The sequence below is a fragment of the Manis javanica genome, chromosome 9 (assembly GCF_040802235.1).
Source record: "Manis javanica isolate MJ-LG chromosome 9, MJ_LKY, whole genome shotgun sequence".
Taxonomy (NCBI): domain Eukaryota; kingdom Metazoa; phylum Chordata; class Mammalia; order Pholidota; family Manidae; genus Manis; species Manis javanica.
Window position 1 is genome coordinate 106,383,329 of NC_133164.1, and position 21,533 is coordinate 106,404,861.

At 36.3% G+C, this 21,533-nt stretch overlaps 1 protein-coding gene across 1 annotated transcript in view; it reads left to right on the forward strand.

Moving 5' to 3' along the window:
- Positions 1-21,533, forward strand: part of DCC (DCC netrin 1 receptor) — a 1,116,938-nt gene that overhangs the window by 927,166 nt on the left and 168,239 nt on the right. The window contains exon 15 of the mRNA XM_037016530.2: positions 18,027-18,221. Within this exon, the coding sequence (XP_036872425.2) occupies positions 18,027-18,221 (195 nt within the window). The remainder of the gene's footprint in view (positions 1-18,026; positions 18,222-21,533) is intronic.

The window sequence follows — 21,533 nt, forward strand, 5'->3', positions numbered from 1 at the left end:
TTCTGAACTTGAAAAGTCTGAGAGAAATCAGACAAATTAAAACAACCCATTCCTGGGGACTGTTCACATCCCATATGTTCTTTTAACAGTAGATAGTCTGTAGTTGTAAGATTTTGGAGCGCTACAATTTGCACTTCTCCTAATTCTTCATTGAGTTCCAACAGTATAGATCAAGTCAAATTTGTTGTTTTACTGAAAGCACAGGCCAGCTTAGATATCTCCTTCTTAATTCCCATGGCAAGTCCAGGAACCAGTGGGATGAGTGCATCTACAGCTGTAGCAGTGCGTGGATCTTTGTTGGGGTTTTTGATGATCATCTACTGGTATGAGTCTTCCAGAGAGTGCTGATGTTGGAAGTTCTTTTTCATATTGTATCTTAGTTCATTTTCTGGGTAGCCAAATTAGGCTTTGAACCTCTGTATACACACAAACAGACCCTTTGCCTACACTTTTATATGCCCTTTATACCATTGTGTAGAACTCATTGTAGGTCACCACACAGGAACTGCTTTTTTTTTTTGTTATCATTAATCTACACCTATATGACGAATATTATGTTTACTAGGCTCTCCCCTATACCACATCCCCCGTATAAACCCCTTTACAGTCACTGTCCATCAGCATAGCAAAATGTTGTAGAATCACTACTTGTCTTCTCTGTGTTGTACAGCCCTCCCCTTTCTCCCACCCCCCCATGCATGCTGATCTTAATACCCCCATTCTTTTTGCACCCCCTTATCCCCCCTACCCACCCATCCTCCCCAGTCCCTTTCCCTTTGGTACCTGTTAGTCCATTCTTGAGTTCTGTGATTCTGCTGCTGTTTTGTTCCTTCAGTTTTTCCTTTCTTCTTATACTCCACAGATGAGTGAAATCATTTGGTATTTCTCTTTCTCCGCTTGGCTTATTTCACTGAGCATAATACCCTCCAGCTCCATCCATGTTGCTGCAAATGGTAGGATTTCCCTTTTCTTATGGCTGAGTAGTATTCCATTGTGTATATGTACCACATCTTCTTTATCCATTCATCTATCGATGGACATTTAGGTTGCTTTCAATTCTTGGCTATTGTAAATAGTGCTGCGATAAACATAGGGGTGCATCTGTCTTTCTCAAACTTGATTGCTGCATTCTTAGGGTAAATTCCTAGGAGTGGAATTCCTGGGTCAAATGGTAGGTCTGTTTTGAGCATTTTGATGTACCTCCATACTGCTTTCCACAATGGCTGAACTAATTTACATTCCCACCAGCAGTGTAGGAGGGTTCTCCTTTCTCCACAGCCTCGCCAAAATTTGTTGTTGTTTGTCTTTTGGATGGCAACCATCCTTACTGGTGTGAGGTGATACCTCATGGTAGTTTTAATTTGCATTTCTCTGATAATTAGCGATGTGGAGCATCTTTTCATGTGTCTGTTGGCCATCTGTATTTCTTTTTTGGAGAACTGTCTGTTCAGTTCCTCTGCCCATTTTTTAATTGGGTTATTTGTTTTTTGTTTGTTGAGGCGTGTGAGCTCTTTATGTATTCTGGACGTCAAGCCTTTATAGGATCTGTCATTTTTCAAATATATTCTCCCATACTGTAGGGTTCCTTTTTGTTCTATTGATGGTGTGTTTTGCTGTACAGAAGCTTTTCAGCTTAATATAGTCCCACTTGTTCATTTTTGCTGTTGTTTTCCTTGCCTGGGGAGATATGTTCAAGAAGAGGTCACTCATGTTTATGTCTAAGAGGTTTTTGCCTATGTTCTTTTCCAAGAGTTTAATGGTTTCATGACTTACATTCATGTCTTTGATCCATTTTGAGTTAACTTTTGTATATGGGGTTAGACAATGGTCCAGTTTCATTCTCCTACATGTAGCTGTCCAGTTTTGCTAGCACCATCTGTTGAAGAGACTGTCATTTCCCCATTGTATGTCCATGGCTCCTTTATCAAATGTTAATTGACCATATATGTCTGGGTTAATATCTGGATTCTTTAGTCTGTCCCGTTGGTCTGTGGCTCTGTTCTTGTGCCAGTACCAAATTGTCTTGATTACTGTGGCTTTATAGTAGAGCTTGAATTTGGGGAGTGAGATCCCCCCTACGTTATTCTACTTTCTCAGCATTGCTTTGGCTATTCGGGGTCTTTGGTGTTTCCATATGAATTTTTGAATTATTTGTTCCAGTTCATTGAAGAATGTTGCTGGTAGTTTCATAGGGATTGCATCAAATCTGTATATTGCTTTGGGCAGGATGGCCATTTTGATGATATTAATTCTTTCTAGCCACGAGCATGGGATGAGTTTCCTTCTGTGAGTGTCCCCTTTAATTTCTCTTAAGAGTAACTTGTAGTTTTCAGAGTATAAGTCTTTCACTTCTTTGGTTAGGTTTATTCCTAGGTATTTTATTTTTTTTGATGCAATTGTGAATGGAGTTGTTTTCCTGATTTCTCTTTCTGTTGGTTCATTGTTAGTGTATAGGAAAGCCACAGATTTCTGTGTGTTAATTTTGTATCCTGCAACTTTACTGTATTCCGATATCAGTTCTAGTAGTTTTGGGGTGGAGTCTTTAGGGTTTTTTATGTACAGTATCATGTCATCTGCAAATAGTGACAGTTTAACTTCTTCTTTACCAATCTGGATTCATTGTATTTTTTGGTTTTGTCTGATTGCCATGGCTGGGACCTCCAGTACTATGTTAAATAACAGTGGGGAGAGTGGGCATCCCTGTCTAGTTCCTGATCTCAGAGGAAAAGCTTTCAGCTTCTCACTGTTCAATATAATGTTGGCTGTGGGTTTATCATAAATGGCCTTTATTATGTTGAGGTACTTGCCCTCTATTCCCATTTTGCTGAGAGTTTTTATCATGAATGGATGTTGAACTTTGTCAAATGCTTTTTCAGCATCTATGGAGATGATCATGTGGTTTTTGTGTTTCTTTTTGTTGATGTGGTGGATAATGTTGATGGACTTTCGAATGTTGTACCATCCTTCCATCCCTGGGATGAATCCCACTTGGTCATGGTGTATGATCCTTTTGATGTGTTTTTGAATTCGGTTTGCTAATATTTTGTTGAGTATTTTTGCATCTACATTCATCAGGGATATTGGTCTGTAGTTTTCTTTTTTGGTGGGGTCTTTGCCTGGTTTTTGTATTAGGGTGATGTTGGCTTCATAGAATGAGTTTGGGAGTATTTCCTCCTCTTCTATTTTTTGGAAAACTTTAAGGAGAATGGGTATTATGTCTTCCCTGTATGTCTGATAAAATTCTGAGATGAATCCATCTGGCCCGGGAGTTTTGTTCTTTGGTAGTTTTTTGATTACCGCTTCAATTTTGTTGCTGGTAATTAGTCTGTTTAGATTTTCTGTTTCTTTCTGGGTCAGTCTTGGAAGGTTGTATTTTTCTAGGAAGTTGGCCATTTCTCCTAGGTTTCCAAGCTTGTTAGTATATAGGTTTTCATAGTACTCTCTAATAATTCTTTGTATTTCTGTGGGGTCCATTGTGATTTTTCCTTTCTCATTTCTGATACTGTTGATTTGTGTTGACTCTCTTTTCCTCTTAATAAGTCTGGCTAGAGTCTTATCTATTTTGTTTATTTTCTCAAAGAACCAACTCTTGGTTTCATTGATTTTTGCTATTGTTTTATTCTTCTCAATATTATTTATTTCTTCTCTGATCTTTATTATGTCCCTCCTTCTGCTGACCTTAGGCCTCATTTGTTCTTTTTCCAATTTTGATAATTGTGACATTAGACCATTCATTTGGGATTGTTCTTCCTTTTTTAAATATGCCTAGATTGCTATATACTTTCCTCTTAAGACCACTTTTGCTATGTCCTACAGTAGTTGGGGCTTTGTGTTGTTGTTGTCATTTGTTTCCATATATTGCTGGATCTCCATTTTGATTTGGTCATTGATCCTTTGATTATTTAGGAGCGTGTTGTTAAGCCTCCATGTGTTTGTGAGCCTTTTTGCTTTCTTTGTGCAGTTTATTTCTAGTTTTATGCCTTTGTGGTCTGAAAAGTTGGTTGGTAGGATTTCAATCTTTTAGAATTTACTGAGGCTCTTTTTGTGGCCTAGTATGTGGTCTATTCTGGGGAATGTTCCATGTGCACTTGAGAAGAATGTGTATCCTTTTGCTTTGGATGTAGAGTTCTGTAGATGTCTATTAGGTCCATCTGTTCTAGTGTGTTGTTCAGTGCCTCTGTGTCCTTACTTATTTTCTGTCTGGTGGATCTGTCCTTTGGAGTGAGTGGTGTGTTGAAGTCTCCTAGAATGAATGCAGTGCATTCTATTTCCTCCTTTAGTTCTGTTAGTATTTGTTTCAGGTATGTTGGTGCTCCTGTATTGGGTGCATATATATTTATAATGGTTATATCCTCTTGTTGGACTGAGCCCTTTATCATTATGTAATGTCCTTCTTTGTCTTTTGTTACTTTCTTTATTTTGAAGTCTGTTTTGTCTGATACCAGAATTGCAACACCTGCTTTCTTCTCTCTGTTGTTTGCATGAAATATCTTTTTCCATCCCTTGACTTTAAGTCTGTGCATGTCTTTGGGTTTGAGGTGAGTGCCTTGTAAGCAGCATATGGATGGGTCTTGCTTTTTTATCCATTCTATTACTCTGTGTCTTTTGATTGGTGCATTCAGTCCATTTAAATTTAGGGTGATTATTGAAAGGTATGTACTTATTGCTATTGCAGGCTTTAAGTTTGTGGTTACCGAAAGATTCAAGGTTAACCTCTTTAGTATCTTACTGCCTAACTTAGCTCGCTTATCGAGCTGTTATATACACTGTCTGATGATTCTTTATTTCTCTCCCTTCTTATTCCTCCTCCTCCCTTCTTCATATGTTGGGTGTTTTGTTCTGTACTCTTTTTAGGAGTGCTCCCATCTAGAGCAGTCCCTGTAAGATGCCCTATAGAGGTGGTTTGTGGGAGGCAAATTCCCTCAACTTTTGCTTGTCTGGGAATTGTTTAATCCCTCCTTCATATTTAAATGATACTCATGCTGGATACAGTATTCTTGGTTCGAGGCCCTTCTGTTTCATTGCATTAAGTATATCATGCCATTCTCTTCTGGCCTGTAGGGTTTCTGTTGAGAAGTCTGATGATAGCCTGATGGGTTTTCCTTTGTAGGTGACCTGTTTTTTCTCTCTGGCTGCCTTTAATACTCTGTCCTTGTCTTTGATCTTTGCCATTTTAATTATTTTGTGTCTTGGTGTTGCCCTCCTTGGATCCTTTGTCATGGGAGTTCTGTGTACCTCTGTGGTCTGAGAGGCCATTTCCTCCCCAAGTTTGGGGAAGTTTTTGGCAATTATTTCTTCAAAGACACTTTCTATCCCTTGTTCTCTCTCTTCTTCTTCTGGTACCCCTATAATGTGTATATTGTTCCATTTCGATTGGTCACTCAGCTCTCTTAGAATTCTTTCATTCCTGAAGATCTTTTTATCTCTCTCTGCATCAGCTTCTCTGCATTCCTGTTCTCTGTTTTCTAGTCCATTAATGGTCTCTTGCATCTCGTCTATTCTGTTGTGAAGCCCTTCCAGAGCTTTTTTTTTTTTTTTCTGTATTCTCCTTCCTCAGTTCTTGCATATTTCTCTGCAAGTCCATCAGCATGGTTATGACTTTTGTTTTGAATTCTTTTTCAGGAAGATTGGTTAAATCTATCTCCCCAGGTTCCTTCTCAGTGGAAAATGTAGCAGATGCCGAAGCTGTCTGGGTTAGTCTTGTCTGGATCATAGTTTTTTGCCTTTTCATGTTGACAGGTGCTATTGACTGTCAGCTGGGAGTGCCAAACTTTTCACTTGCTCCTGGCCTTTCTTTACTGGGACAACTGCAACCCCAGTGGCTTGTGTTGGGTAATTGCATGCAGACTGGGTCTTTGTGTCTTGCCCAGCCAATATGGAGGAATCTCCCTTTCTGGGGGCGTGGTCTGCCTTAGGCTGCTTCTCTGCTTTTGCAGCGCCTGGAGGGGTGATGGATGATGGGAGGGGCTGTTTGGCTGTTTACCTCCGTGAGGGTTCTCAGAACTGTTGCCCAAGGGGTTAGTGTGCCCGGTTTTCCCTGTAATTTCCAGCCACTGGGCTGTGACCTGTATTCTTTCTGCCCAGCTGTTACGTCCCTGTCCCTTTAAGACTTTCAAAACGCACTCGCTCTTCTTTGTCACAGGGGCATCAGCTTCGGAACCTGCTCAGAGGTCTTGCTGCCCTGATGCCCTAGTTTCCAGCCCTCCACGCATGCACTGTGTCTGCGCTCTGGTGCGGGTGGCTGGGTCTGGGTGTTTAGCAGTCCTGGGCTCCCTCTCCCTCCCGCCAGGAGCTGCGGGGAGGTGTGCTCGGGTCCCGCCGGGCCGGGGGTTGTATCTTACCCTTTCACCAGGCGCTGGGCTCTCGCACGTGTGGATGTAGTCTGGCTGTTGTCCTGTGTTCTGGTCTCCTTTTAGGATTAGTTGTATTTGTTGTATTTTCAAAAATATGTTTTTGGGAGGAGATTCCCACTGTCCTACTCATGCTGCCATGTTGGCTCCACCCCTAAGCCTGATTTCTTTGGGCACACTGTCTTAGCTTTATGTCACTCTTCTCAGTAGACTAGAAACAAAAGCCATGCTTTATTTGACTTGAACTTCTCAGTACATTCCACAGTACCTTCTGCATAGTAGATGTGTGATTAATATTGAATAGATGATTGGATATATAAGCATTCATATCTATGTATTAGCTATGTTAAACTCATACAGTTCATTTAGTTTGACTCTTTACTTATGTCCATCATTGTAGTCAAAAAGTAATTATAGGTAAATGAGAGGTAGAAACACATCCTTTGCTCTTTGGTACATTTTTTCCTTAAATGTAGGGATGCTTTACATTTTCCTCATGTAAGATATTAGAATGAAAACCTGAATGTTCCAGAGAAAACTTGGCATAGTATTTTAGAGATATTGAGGTTTTTTTAGAGTGAAAGAAATAAGTCTGTGGTTTTGAGACAGTTGAGTATTAATCCAATTGTAGGATAATGAACCTGAAGAATTCACGGAAGTGCGTTCTTTAGCAAGGACTAAGACGTACACCTTTGTCCCTTTCAGAATAATGTTTATCATTTGAATGGCCAAAAATCTGGAAATTATTCAGTATGAGTTAGCTGATAAAATGCATCATTGTAGAAACATACAAGATTCTAGTAAATTTTTATGGTATTTGAAATTGGTGTCCTTGAACTCTTAATTGAGAGACTCCCAGATTTTGGTAAGCTCTGATTGCCACAAAAGTGTCACCCCTAACTGTCAAGCTTAGGTTTCCCACTATTTCAAGAAGTCAGGATGTTGTTAATAAATTGAAATTCATGTGTTTTTGTCCTATGATGTGTTTGGCATGCCAGCCTCCTCCCTAAGACAGGTGTCTAAACTTCCTGGTGGTACTTGTCAAATCAAGAACTCAACAGATGGAGCCCATGATTTCCAACAGTGGACCAAATAACAGGATTGATTTAAGCCTATAGATAATCTGCAATTGAGATTCTGTGGTTTCTCTAGGCAAGAGAGAACCAGGGAAGCAAATATCTTGATTGTTTTGTTAAGACTAAATTTGGGGCATGACATTGAGGGTCTCTTCTCTGGGTAGTATCTTATATTTTTTTCCTTCCTTTTCCCATCAAGTTATTATCAGTGTGAACCATGATCAGGGAGTGAGGGTGCAGAGGCTATATAGGACATGGACTCTGATTTCAGGGGGACCTCAGATGGTTTCCTGGGCCTGAGCAAACAGCTCTACCCCAGTAGTCTCCCTTTTGGCACTAGGAGTAAGAGTATCAATACCAGGAATTAGAGGACACAGACAGACACCTGTCCACCCCAAATCTCTCAGTGTAATTAACATACATTTAGGAGACACATTTTTCTGAATTAGAATTTACTGTTGTGGTATTAAAGGAATGAATCTGTCAGAATACTCTTTTTAAAGTACTGACTATATGTTCCCCTGTTCCTTTGAATTTCTACATGCCTTTTTTTTTCTGGTGTTATCCTACATTTGTTTTTCTTCTTGAAATTTTTTTCCTTTATTGAGATATAGTCAACATATAATACTGTGTAAGTTTAAGGTGTACAAGTTATACAATGTGATGGTCACCACATTACAAAAGTTAACACATCCACCACCTCACCTAATTACCTCTTTGTGTGTATTGTGTGGTGGGAATTTCTTAAGATCTATTTTTGTAGCAATTTTCATGTACATAGTATAGTATTATTAAGTATAGTCACCGTGCTGTGCATTAGATCTCCAGGGTTTACTCATCATATAACTGGAGGGTTGTACCCTTGACCAGCAGCTCCCATTTTCCCCACCACCATCCCCTGGCACCACCACTCCACTCTCTGTGTCTGTTTGCATCCATTTTCAATTTCAAGAGAAGTGATACTAGACAAACAAAAACAGCTAACAATAAAGTAAAATAATGAAATAATTGGATTATTCTACCTTAAACAACTAAGATTGAATAGAAAACATGTATTAAGAGTGAACAATATGATAAATACAGTAAAAGTTATGAATCTTTGAAATGTAAAAAAAATTAAGAAGTAAAAACTTGAGATAAGTAACATAAAATTTATAGAACAGCTAAGAGCACAGTATGTGTGAAATGTTATAACATTTGTTAAAATGCTGAGGATAAGCTTATGCATAATAGGTCTCCATAAATGTTGCCCATTATGTTATTAGGAACAAGTACAGGAAACTAGATTTTTAAAAATTAATGAGGAAAATAAAAAAGATTAGTCATAACAGCATATACTCTTAGAGGAATGAAATTTCAAAATTCATCACTGGAATTAATACTGAGGGAGAAGGGGAAGGAATGACTGCAAAGGGGGCAGCCTGGGTTAAGTTTGCAGGTGACGGAACTGCTCTGTGATGGAAGTAGTGGACACGTGACCCTAGGGGGTCATCAAAACCTCTAGGGAAACTTTGTACTCCTGAGTGAACTCGCTGCAGTTAAATTTAAAAATATACTAAGAAGTTAATAATAATAAGATGGTAAGAATAGCACTGTGCAAAAAAAGAAGAAGAATACAAGGCAGAGGTTCAATGGTGACTGGAACTGATTGTCCACTGCAATAAATAAACAAATAAATAGCTTTCAAAGTTGATAGAGGTAAGTGGCATAAGGAAGATAAAGTCCATAGTTGAGAACAGGCCCTGGCAATAGAAATGAGCACATGCATAATAATCAGACCTGTCTGGAGAGGCAGAGTGTGGGTATATCAGTTGCCTTATGTAGTTCTCCTAAAGAAATATAGGTTATTAAGGGCTGGCACAAAACTCTGACAAAATAACCGAACAGTGCTGCACATTAAGTGGGGGACAGATATGTGAGTATTTGTCAAAAGTACCAACTGACTGATGCCAGTTGGCAGTGTCACCAACAGCAGATGGTACCAGAACAGCGATCATTCCAATGGCAGGAGCCAGCAGAGACAAATCTTTCTGGCCATTGAAAAAAATAACTTCAAAAATTTTATTTTCACCTTGTTTCATTTCTATGTTATTCTGGTTTTTTTCCTTAAAATTCTTATCTTATGGAGTTAAATAGTGTGGTAATTTGTATTTAATAACAGTTATACATAATGACATTGTATTAAGACTTATAGGAAATGCAGACTTCGTTCCCATGTTTTTGAGCACTTGATGCCAGGAACTCTTCTAAGTACTGGAGTTAGAGAGAGTTTATGGAAGGAGATGAGACAAAGAATAATGAAATAATCACATTAAATAAGTAGTACAATAAATGGCAATAAAACCTATAAACAATAACAGATGAGGTTATTAGGAGGTTAGGAAAAGATTGAACTCTTAAGTGTGGTAGCTAGCTAAGGCTAAAATTGGAAATAACAAAAACCCGGAAAAGGTAAGGGAGGAAGACATATTTGAGGGAGAGCTTCCCAGGCAGAGGGGACAGAAAATGCAAATGCCCTGAGGTCAGGGCATGCCTGTCATGTTTGAAGAACATGCAGAGTGCCAGTGTGGAGCAGATGTCTGTGGTAGGTGAGCAAAGGGAAAGTGGTAGGAAATGAGGATAGAGAACTGAGAGGGGGAAGGGGTAGATCTTACATGGCCTTTGGCTATCGTGAAAAACTCAGGCTTACTATGTGGTATGGGAAGACTTCAGGAGTTTTGAGTGATCCTGTTTGTTTGATATGATCTTTTTTGTATCTTATTGGTTTGCACACATGCTCACACTACATCTATATCATGCATTTTAAATACTCTCTATATGCTGGTGGCTTCTACATCTATACATCCATCCATGGTTTTTCACCAAAATCCCAGTCTTACATACCCATCTATTTCCCTCGTATATCCACAGTTGTGGCTAACAGGCATCTCAAATTTAACATGTCCCAAGAATTTGCTTGTTTTTCCTCATCTCAGAACATCACCTGCCAGTTTCCTAAGCCAAAGATCTATCAGTTACCATTGAGGTTCCTCTTCCCTAAACCACTCACATCTCTACTTTATAGATCTGCTGACAATACCTCCCAAATGTCCCAAATACATACACTTTATCTCCATAGTGGTCACCAGAGGCACAAAAAAAGGCAAAAACCTTTTTGGTGTCACCTAACTTTTTAAAAAATTGTTTTAAAATGTGCATGATATAAAATTTACCATCTTAACTATTTTTAAGTATACAATTCAGTGACATTAAGTATATTCACACTGTTGTGTAACCATCACCACCACTCTTTTCTGAAACCCTTTTCATCTTACAAAACTGAAACTCTTTACCCATTATACATAACTCCCTATTCATCCCTTCCTCCCAGTCCTTAGCAGTCACCATTCTACTTTCTGTCTCTGAATTTTACTGCTCTTGATATCTCACATAAGGGGAATCATACAATTTCTGTCTTTTGTGACTGGCTTATTTCACTTAGCATAGTGTCCTGAAGGCTCGGCCACATTCCCCTGTGTCAGAATATCCTTCTTTTTAAAGCTGAAAAGCATTCCACTGTATGTATGTATTACAGTTTGTTTAGCCATTCATCTGTTAATGGATACTTGAGCTGTTTCTACCTTTTGGCTACTGTGAATAATGCTGCTATGAACACAGGTGTAGAGATATCTGTTCAGTCCATGCTTTCAGTTCTTTAGGGAATATACCCAGAAGTGGAATTGCTGGATCATAGGTAATTCTATGTTTAATTTTTTTGAGAAATTGCCATACTGATTTCCATAGCAGGCGCACCATTTTACATTCCCACTGGGCAACTCTGTTTTTATCTTCGTTTTCCTTCTAAGGTTCAGGCATAAAGACTTTCTTTGGTTTATTCAAATAACCAAGCTCATTCTTGCCATAGGGCCTTTGCAGTAATTGTTCCTTCTTCCTATAAAGCTTTCTATCCTGATGTCTGTGTGACGGCTCTTTCTAATCATTCACCCTAGACTCTATCAGATATACCTTTCTTGATGAATCAGGTACTATCCCATCAGCATATCACTTACAAGATCTCATGATTTCCTTGTTTGTTTATTTTTCATTCTTTGGTCTTACCTCCCTCCCAAACTATATCCTCAGTTCCTACAACTATAACTGGCACGTAGGAACTGCACAATAATTGTTGAAATGTCACAGGGATTAATTTGATAACTTTCCTAATGTGCTATATATGAACATTACTCATTAGAGGAAATCTTTGTCATCATTCAAACAACAATACATATTTCTCAGAAACAAATGAAAGTAGGGCAGAATTTAAAATTCCACAGTATGATCAAGAATGGCAGTTGACTTAGTTATCTAGATGATTTAGGCTGTGGTAGAAATTTGGTGCCTCAGTAATTGGGATGTTTCAGGCCAAATGCATCCTTCGGTTTCAAGTCATTTCAATAATCATTTAAATGCTTTTCTCTGCGTTACATGTGCAGTCACTATCCTAGAGGTACTTGTAAAATCTTTCATGTACTTCTGAATAGCAGATTCCAGTTACAGCCTCCAAGGAAAGTATACTCATCTCACATCCCTTTGCAGCAAATTTTCTGAATTGATGTTTTATATGTTGTTCATTCCAGTAGTAACCACTTTCAAAATCTATAAGGTCATCTATGTTAGAAAAAACTCACAAAGGTAGCATAAAAAGAAAATTGTCATTTTTGTCTTTATATTAAGAAGTGAGTGGGTGGGCACAAACAGGTTATTCTGAATTATGAACAGTCTCCTAATGCAGTTGTCTCAATGATGAGGCCATATATTATGATTGGTGTAAGTCTAATACTTCCTTGATACGCACCTTCCTTCTGACCCTATGATCTTAATTGGGTGGTAAAATCCTATTAAATATTTAGATGGGGAAGCAACATATATTCTAAAGTATTGACACCCTTATTTTTCATTATACATTAATCCCTTTGAGATTTGGATCTAAGATTTGAACTGCCTTTAGGCAGTAAAAAATAAGATGAGTCTTGTTATGTACTAAAAGTTCCTTTTCTTAAAGAGCCAGTTTGTGCATTCATTACTGTGGTACATGTGAAGTTCAGATAGATATAACTGTATGGGTATTAAACTAACTTGCAGGGGAGCTACTTTATAGTTTGCAGAAAGATGGAGACCATTATTGTTCTGAAAATACTTTAAATAGTTTTTCCCTTTTATTCTAAAAGATGTTGAGTATTGTCATTAAAATTGTTGGGCTTTCATATTATTTTTTAAAAAGTCATAAATGTGGAAAATTTGAATAGTGTATAGTTCATTTTCTAAATGTAATGTTAACAGATTATTTTGCTGTTTTAATAATTATTGCAAAAGCTTCAAATGTGTTAAACAGAATTCACTGGAGAACCCATTACATTTCAAGGACACTGGAGAGTTTCTGTGGCAATAGGGTTGAAAAGTGTTAATCCACCCCTTTCATCTCTTTTATTACTTTTACCTAAGGTTTTTAGTGGGAAATTCTTCACAAATATTGTGTTTCTGCTATTGAAGTTTATATCACATTTTGAGATATTTTTTATGGTGGCATTGCATATCATATTAGAGGCTACTTGAGGATAGACAACTACTAACTTGTCCTTTTATGTTCACTGTGGACCTCTTCAGGGGGGAAAAATATCTTTAGAAAATGCTGCTAATGTAACATCTTTAGAATGTAAACATTTTGAAAAGCTGTTAGATAGTACCTACTTAAAAATTTTTGTAAAAGACATGCCTCCATATGTCACTTAAGCTAGAAGTGTGCTTAAACTAGAAATGTTGAAAATGGATGAAGTTGGTGGCAAAGATTATGTCACCTTTTGCCACTACATAAGCAGAAAAATATGTTGTAGTATTACTTTTAATCATGAATTTCTCTTCCATAACTTGACATATATTTCCTTTAAGAGATTTAAGTTAAGAAAGAAATAGTTTGAAAAATGTTAAATCATCAATATTTTTGAGTCCCTATTAATTGCCAGGAACTGTACTAAGCACATAATAGACCATTAAAGTTAAGAAAGGCACATTCTTTCTTAAATTTCTTCCCATAATACTTATTTTCAAAAAATAGACTACATGTGCTTATATTAAACCTACCAAAATAAGTGGTTCTGAGAGTGAAGTACATAGCAATATAAACCTACCTCAGGAAGCAAGAACAATCCCAAATAAACAGTGTAAACTTACAATTAAAGAAACTAGAAATAGAAGAACAAATGAAACCCAAAGTTACTAGAAGGAACGTAATAAAGATCAGGCAGAAATAAATAGAAAAGAATATAATGATAGAAAAAATCAACAAAACTAAGAGCTAGTTCATTGAGAAAATAAACTTAATAGACAAATCCCTAGCCAGTCTTACCGAGAAGAGTACACAAATAAAATCAGAAATAGAAAAGGAGTAGTCACAATGAATACCACAGAAATGCAAAGAATTATTAAAAGAATTCTATAAAAAATTACATGCCAATAAATTGGACAACCTAGAAGAAATAGACAATTTCCTAGATAAATAGAACCTTGTAAGACTGACCTGTGAGGAAACATAAAATCTGAACAGACCAATTACCTGCAACAAAATTGAATTGGTAATCAAAAAACTCCCCATAAAAACAGAATTCCAGAACCAGATGTCTTCACAGCCAAATTCTACCAAACATTTAAAGGAGTGCTAATATCCATCCTACTTTAAGTATTCCAAAAAGCAGAAGAGGAAGAAATACTTCCACTCATTTTATGAGGTCAGCATTACTCTAATACCAAAACCAGACAAAGACACCACAAAAAAAGAAAATTTTAGACCAACATTCCTGATGAACATAAATAAACCTCAACAAAATGTTAGCAAATCAAATTAAAAAATACATCAAAAGGATCATCCATCACTACAAAGTGGGATGTATTCCAGGGATGCACAATTAGTACAATATTCATATATCAATCAACATCATACACCACATTAACAAAAAGAAGGAGAAAAACCATATGATCATCTCAAGAGATGCTGAAAAACATCTACAAATATTCAATATCCCTTCATGATAAAAACTCAAAAAAAATGTGTATACAGGGTATGTATATCATCATAATAAAGACCATAAACAACAAACCCACAGCTAACTTCATACTCAATGGTGAAAAACTGAAAGCTTTTCCTTTAATATCAGGAACAAGACAAGGATTTCCTCTCACCACTTTTATTCAGCAAGGTACAGGAGGTCCTAGCCATAGCAATCAAAACAACACAAAGAGATAAAAGGCATCCAATTGGTAAAGAAGAAGTTAAACTGTCACTATTTGCAGATTGTATAATATTACATAGAGAAAACCCTCAAGACCCAATCAAAAAACTATTAGAACTAATAACTGGTTTGAGCAAAGTTGCAGAATACAAATAATACACAGAAATCTATTGTGTTACTATATATTAACAGTGAAATAACAGGAAGAGAAACCAGGAAAACAATTCCATTTACAATTGCATCAAAAAGAGTAAAATACCTAGGAATAAACCTAACCAAGGAGGTGAAAAACCTGTACTCTGAAGATTATAAGACACTCATGAGAGAAATTAAAGAAGACACCAATAAATGGAAATCTATCCCATGTTCATTAATATTATCAAATTAATGTTGTCAAATTGGCCATCCTCCCCAAAGAAATGTACAGTTTTAATACAATCTCTATTTAAACAGCATTTTGCAATGAACTAAAGTAAATAATCCTAAAATTCATATGGAACCACAAAAGACCCTGAATAGCCAAAGTAATCCTGAGAAAGAAGAACAAAGCTGGGTGTATTATTCTTCCTGACTTAAAGCTATATTGCAAAGCTACAGTAATCAAAACAGTCTACTAGAACAATAACAGACCCATAGATCAATGGAACAGAATAGAGAGCCCAGATATAAACCCACACATATATGGTCAATTAATATATGATAAAAGAGCCATGCATATACAATGGGAAAAAGACAGCCTCTTTAATAACTGATGTTGGGAAAACTGGACAACTACATGCAAGAGAATGAAACTAGGTTACTAACTAACTCCATACAAAAAAGTAAACTTAAAGTAGATCAAAAACATGAATGTAAGACATGAAACCATAAAACTCTTAGAAGAAAACAGGCAAAAATCTCTTGAACATAGTATAAGCAATTTTTTCATTGGCATATCTTGAGCAAGAGAAACAAAATAAAAAATAAACAAGTGAGACTACATCAAACTAAAAAGCTTCTCTACAGCAAAGGACACCATCAGCAGAACAAAAAGATATCCCACAGTATGGGAGAATATATTCCTAAACAATTTATCTGTTAAGGGATTAACATCCAAAATATACGAAGAATTCATATGCTTCAACACCAAAAAAGCAAACAACCTGTTTACAAAATGGGCAGAGGATCTGAACAGATATTTCTCCAAAGAAGAAATTCAGATGGCCAACAGGCACATGAAAAGATGTTCCATATCATTAATCATCAGAGAAATGCAAATTAAAGCCACAATAAGATATCACCTCACACTAGTTAGGATGGCCACTGTCCTTAAGACAAGAAATAACAAATGCTGGCGAGGATGTGGAGAAATGGGAACCCTTCTACACTGCTGATGGGAATGCAAATTGCTGCAACAACTGTGGAAAGCAGTTTTGATATTCCTCAAAAAACTAAAAATAGAAATACCATTTGACCCAGGAATTCCACCCCTAGGAATTTACCCAAAGAAAACAAGATCCCCTATTCAAAAAGACATATGCACCCCTATGTTTATTGCAGCACTACTTACAGTAACCAAGATATGGAAGCAAACTAAGTATCTATCAGTAGATGAATGAATAAAGAAGAAGTGGTACATATATGCAATGGAATATTATTCAGCCATAAAAAGAAAACAAATCCTACCATTTGCAACAACATGGATGGAGCTAGAGGGTATTATGTTCAGTGAAATAATCCAGGTGGAGAAAGACAGGTACCAAATGATTTCACTTAGTTGTGGGATATAAAAACAAACAAAACAAAATCAACAAAAGAGCAGTAAGTAGACTCAGAGACACTGAGAAGTGACTGGTGGTTACCATGGGGGAGGGGTTAGAGTGGGTCGGTGGGGAGGGTAAAGGTGGTAAAAGGGCACAGAAATTCTCAATTATGATAAAAGTTGGTCACAGGTATGGTTGTAAAGCCTGGAGAATATAGCCAATAATTCTGTAACATCTTCCTATGTTGACAGATAGTAACTGCACTAGAGAGGGTGAGGACTTAATAATGTGGGTAACTGTTGAACCACTGGGTTGTACACTTGAAACCAATATAAGAATGTATACTTATATATTGAACTATCAACTATACCTCAATTTAAAAAAATTATCATAGTATATTTTAACTGCCATTTTCCTTGTCTGTCTTTCCCATTAAACTATAAACTCCAAGAGTATAGGTTTTATGTCTGCCATATTCACGCTGTCCTATATTCTGACCATGATGGATACCTTGCCCCACACCTCAAACATAATAGGTGCTCTATAAATATTTACTAATTGAATGATGATAAAGGTCCTAGAAAACACGTAATTTCTTTAAGGCTGGGATCATAAGGAAGAATGATGATATAAAAATCAGGATATGAATTCATTGATTTTCAACACCTGATTTCCCTAAAAGAAAATGTATATCAAGGTATGTGCATTCTCTCCCTAATAGCTAACATCAGTTGGGGCTACTCATAATGACAGTGTTTTTTATGCATTATCTCCTTAAATGTTCCCCACACCATATGAGACTGTTACTTTCTTTATCCTCACGCTGCAGTTAAGGAAATGAGCTTAGAGTGGCTGAATAGGTTCTTTAGGTCTTTTACTTTCATATTTCAAGCTTTGGGTGAATCAATAGTTGGAATGCCAACTTAATTAGACTATAATCAGAGAAGATAAATAATCCCATGAAGACACACAGATAGTAAATGACAGACCCTGATATTAAGCCAAATTGCACAGTCCCAAATCCATGTGGCTTTAATCCAGGCCACTGTCCTTCCTTTAATAATGAATGCACTTTTCACAGATGCAATAAACCAAGGGTCAAGTATCTTCCTAATCATGCTGAGCAAATCATGGCCCTAAACTGTTTCTCCTGATCATTTCTTAAGACAGGACTGCTACATTTATTTTCATTTTTAGTTCAGTCAGAGCAAGTAATCATTGTGTAAGACAGTTTTTGGTATTTCATTTCCCTTTGTATTAGTTAAGTCTGCCTTGATTTCATCCTTTGTTAATGATACCTAAGAAGAGATATATGGGGGGCGGTGATAAGCTCCCCCCAAAAATTATTGGAATAAAGATGCATGATGCTGCAGTTCCTCTGGAAGAAATTCAGTACTCTTGTCCTTCAGAAATTCTGTGGAAGTCAACTCCAACATGGAAAACGTATCACATGCTTAGAACAAGGAGAAACTTGGGCAATAAATGATGCACCATCTGAGCATCTATGGAATATGATATTGAGTCTTGTTTAAGTGGAAGGTTTCACCATGCTATGTGTTCTGAGACAGGTTGATGATGCTTCTCTTTGAATTCCAGAGTCTCAAGTCCCTGACCAGCCAAGTTCTCTCCATGTGAGGCCCCAGACCAACTGTATCATCATGAGCTGGACCCCTCCCTTGAACCCCAACATCGTGGTGCGAGGTTACATAATTGGTTACGGTGTTGGGAGCCCTTATGCGGAGACAGTGCGTGTGGATAGTAAACAGAGATATTACTCCATTGAGAGGTTAGGTGAGTAGCTATGGTTTTTATTCTATTAGGGGAAATACACTGATTGATTTTAAATAATTTTCTGACTTGGACAATTGTTCTTTGATATTTGATTTCAATTTGTAGCATGTATTAATTCTTAAAACAAGTCTGTTTTTCTGTCTCTCTTCTATCCATTTGCACACTCATACACAAACACATAAATTTTTCCTCCCTGGATTCTGAATTGGGGAATTTTACCTAGGGAAATTCGCAGAGATGTGTGCCCTGGTATATACGTTGTTTATGTGTCATAAGAATACAAAAAGTGCCATGGATCATATTTCTGTTTCCATCGGTCAGTGGAAACCTCTAACCTTAATAATCCTAATAAAAAGAAAGTGAATGCATTTTTCATCTTTTTTTTCTCACTAGGAAGATACTCTGTCAACTTTTTCTTTAACCTTGAATTATCTAGTCGCTTTATCTTCTTTTCACTTAGCATTTGTAGATAAAGCTACATGGCTACGTCATTGTGAATATGAAACAAGAAGAAAAAAGGAATTTTCAATCAAGCCAGTAACTTAGAGTTATCAGATCCTTTCTACAAATATTCCTGATCCCTTCCCTTCCCCTCTAAGTTCTCCTAGCATACTCAACCTCATTTTACTGAGTACAGTATTTGAATTGTGATGTTACTGAATTCATTGAAAATGTATTCATTCAGAAAGAGCTAACATGTATAAACGTGTTTATATTCATTTTACTTCTGATTTTCCATAGTGCAGTTAGAGATATCATTAGCAGATGGAAATAAAATATGTGTCATATAAAGGGTGCAGAGAAGTTAAGCATTTCTGATAAGGCAAAAAAGAAAGTTGATTCTACCTGTTGAGTTTACAGCATGTTTGCAGTAAAGTACAGTGACCTCCTTCTCACTGGAAATGCAGTCTCCTTGGTGGTGGGGTTGGGGGGTGCTGCTTATTTGCAATGTCTCTCACAAACAGAACATTTATGATGAGAAGCCTGATTTGAATTTGAATAGCTTTTCTTGCAGTACCACAAAAAGATTTTCTCAGTGCAGGAGGAAAATTTGCACTGACCCATTCTCTCTATAATTGCTTCAAACACTAATAAGAGAAGCACCTACTGAAAATCTCCACAATTTTAGTTAGCTTGGCATTTTGAAATAATATTCTCTCAGTCAGTCCCCGAATTTGAATATTAAGGCAATCACAAAATGTATTTTACGGCCATCAAACCTATGTCAAGGACTCATTTTTCCGTTATTTAGTATTCATTATCTCTGACAGTTCATCTCAGTTCCATGCAGGGAGAGATTCCCGTGGAAATGCACAGGCTCCCTGGCAAAGAGAACATGGTACAAGCTCAGAATGAGGTCATGAGGGAAAACCTCTTTGCTTCACCAAGTCCTTTTGATAATGATACTCTTTATTACACAGAAACTTTCCAGGAGTCTCCAAATCTAGCAAAGTTGAGGTTTTGGGGAATTAACACTGGCAAATCTCTCCAAAAACTTAATAAGATATCAAGAAATTTCCCTTTGTAAGGTACCTTTTAAGGGCTAGAACAACTGTTAAAAGTGGAATGGGTATGAGCCTGTCTCATTGATAGATAATCATGAGTTTACACTTCAAAACTTATCTGGAAATAGAAATTACACACAAACACCTTCATGCACATACACACATATAAGTACATACATATTAAAGTTCCACCAGCTGGTACTCTTTTTAAAGTAGTCCCATGTTATATAATATGAAATAAGATAGTGTTTTATTTTTGTTCAGGTATCTTCATGGTTATGCAAACAAATATATTTTCAACATATGGCTCACTGTCTAGTCAAAGTGTATGTTAGACATATATTTATACATATATATTAATATATACATTATATATGTTAAATAGGAAGAATATATATGTATGTATAATATCTAGACAACCTTGTGCTTCTGAAGCTTTATAGATTCAATAATATGGGTAACTGTTGAACCACTGTTGTCCTTCAAACTACTGTAAGATTGCATATCAATAGAAAATATTATATTTTAAATACCTTTTCAAAAAGAATCTATGAAAACTGATATGCCTACTCTAATGTCTAATAGAATAAATAAAATAATTGGTTTCTTTGCAAAGTTTGAATGTGTACTTGAGTGAATCCTTTAGCTTTTTAAAAACTAGAATTCAAGATATATCTAAAATACACTTTGGCTAAATAGTGGAATATATGCTTTAAGGACTGTATAATACTTGCACAGTTAAAAATGAATTAAGGAATGTTACAGTCCATTAAAGCATAGTATCAGCCATTACTTCAACTATGTAGTTGTATTTTAGACTATAAAAAAGCTACTTGGTTTATAATTGACCAATAAACCTCCTCTTTGATGAGCAACCAGAACTTCCAAATAGCATTTTGTTTATCAGGAATAATAATTGACCATTTAGACAGCAGGCATTGTAACCTGCCTCAGAACTAGAAATACAAGAACATTTTGAGCAACATCTGATATTGCCTAATCTGAAACAGAGTGTACTTACTTAACCAATGTTTGTACTCTTAGATATTTATAATTAATCTTTTGACATCTTATTCTTTTTAGTTCAAGAGCCATAAATGCCAGGCTTGATGTATGTGCATGATATAGATCTACAAGATCTGAATTCTTGCAATGCTTAAGCAAAATTAAGTTGAAACCAAGTGACTCTTTTACAAACCACTATTTATCTATCAATCTATTGATCAATCTATTGATTGACCAATTTATCTACCTTTACATCTTTATGGAGGTATTTTTATACACAATAAAACTGCATATTTAAAGTGAACAATTTGAGTTTTTAAAAGAGCTTTACTGAGGTATAACTGACATACAATACTACGTAGTTTTCAAATTTCTTTACTTTCTCTCAGCAATATTTTATAGTATTCAGTGTAGAAGTCCTGAATGTTTTTGTGAGATTTAGTATAAAAAATATACATGTATTTATATATATACACGTATGTACTTTTTTTGGTAGATTTAGAACCAAATGTACACATATGTGTATATATATATATACACACACACACACGTTTTTTTGGTAGATGTAGTACTAAGATGAATGTATTTTTGAACTATTCTAAATAAAATTGTTTTTTTTAATTTATTTTACCACTGTTTGCTGCTAGCATAGAAATATACAACAGTTTTTGAAACATTAACCTTGTATCCTAAAACCTATTAAATTCACTTACTAGTTCTATTTTCCATTTAAATAAACATATATATACTTAGGAACAGTTTCATGCTTCATTTCTGATCTCCTGCCTTTTCGTTTTTCCTC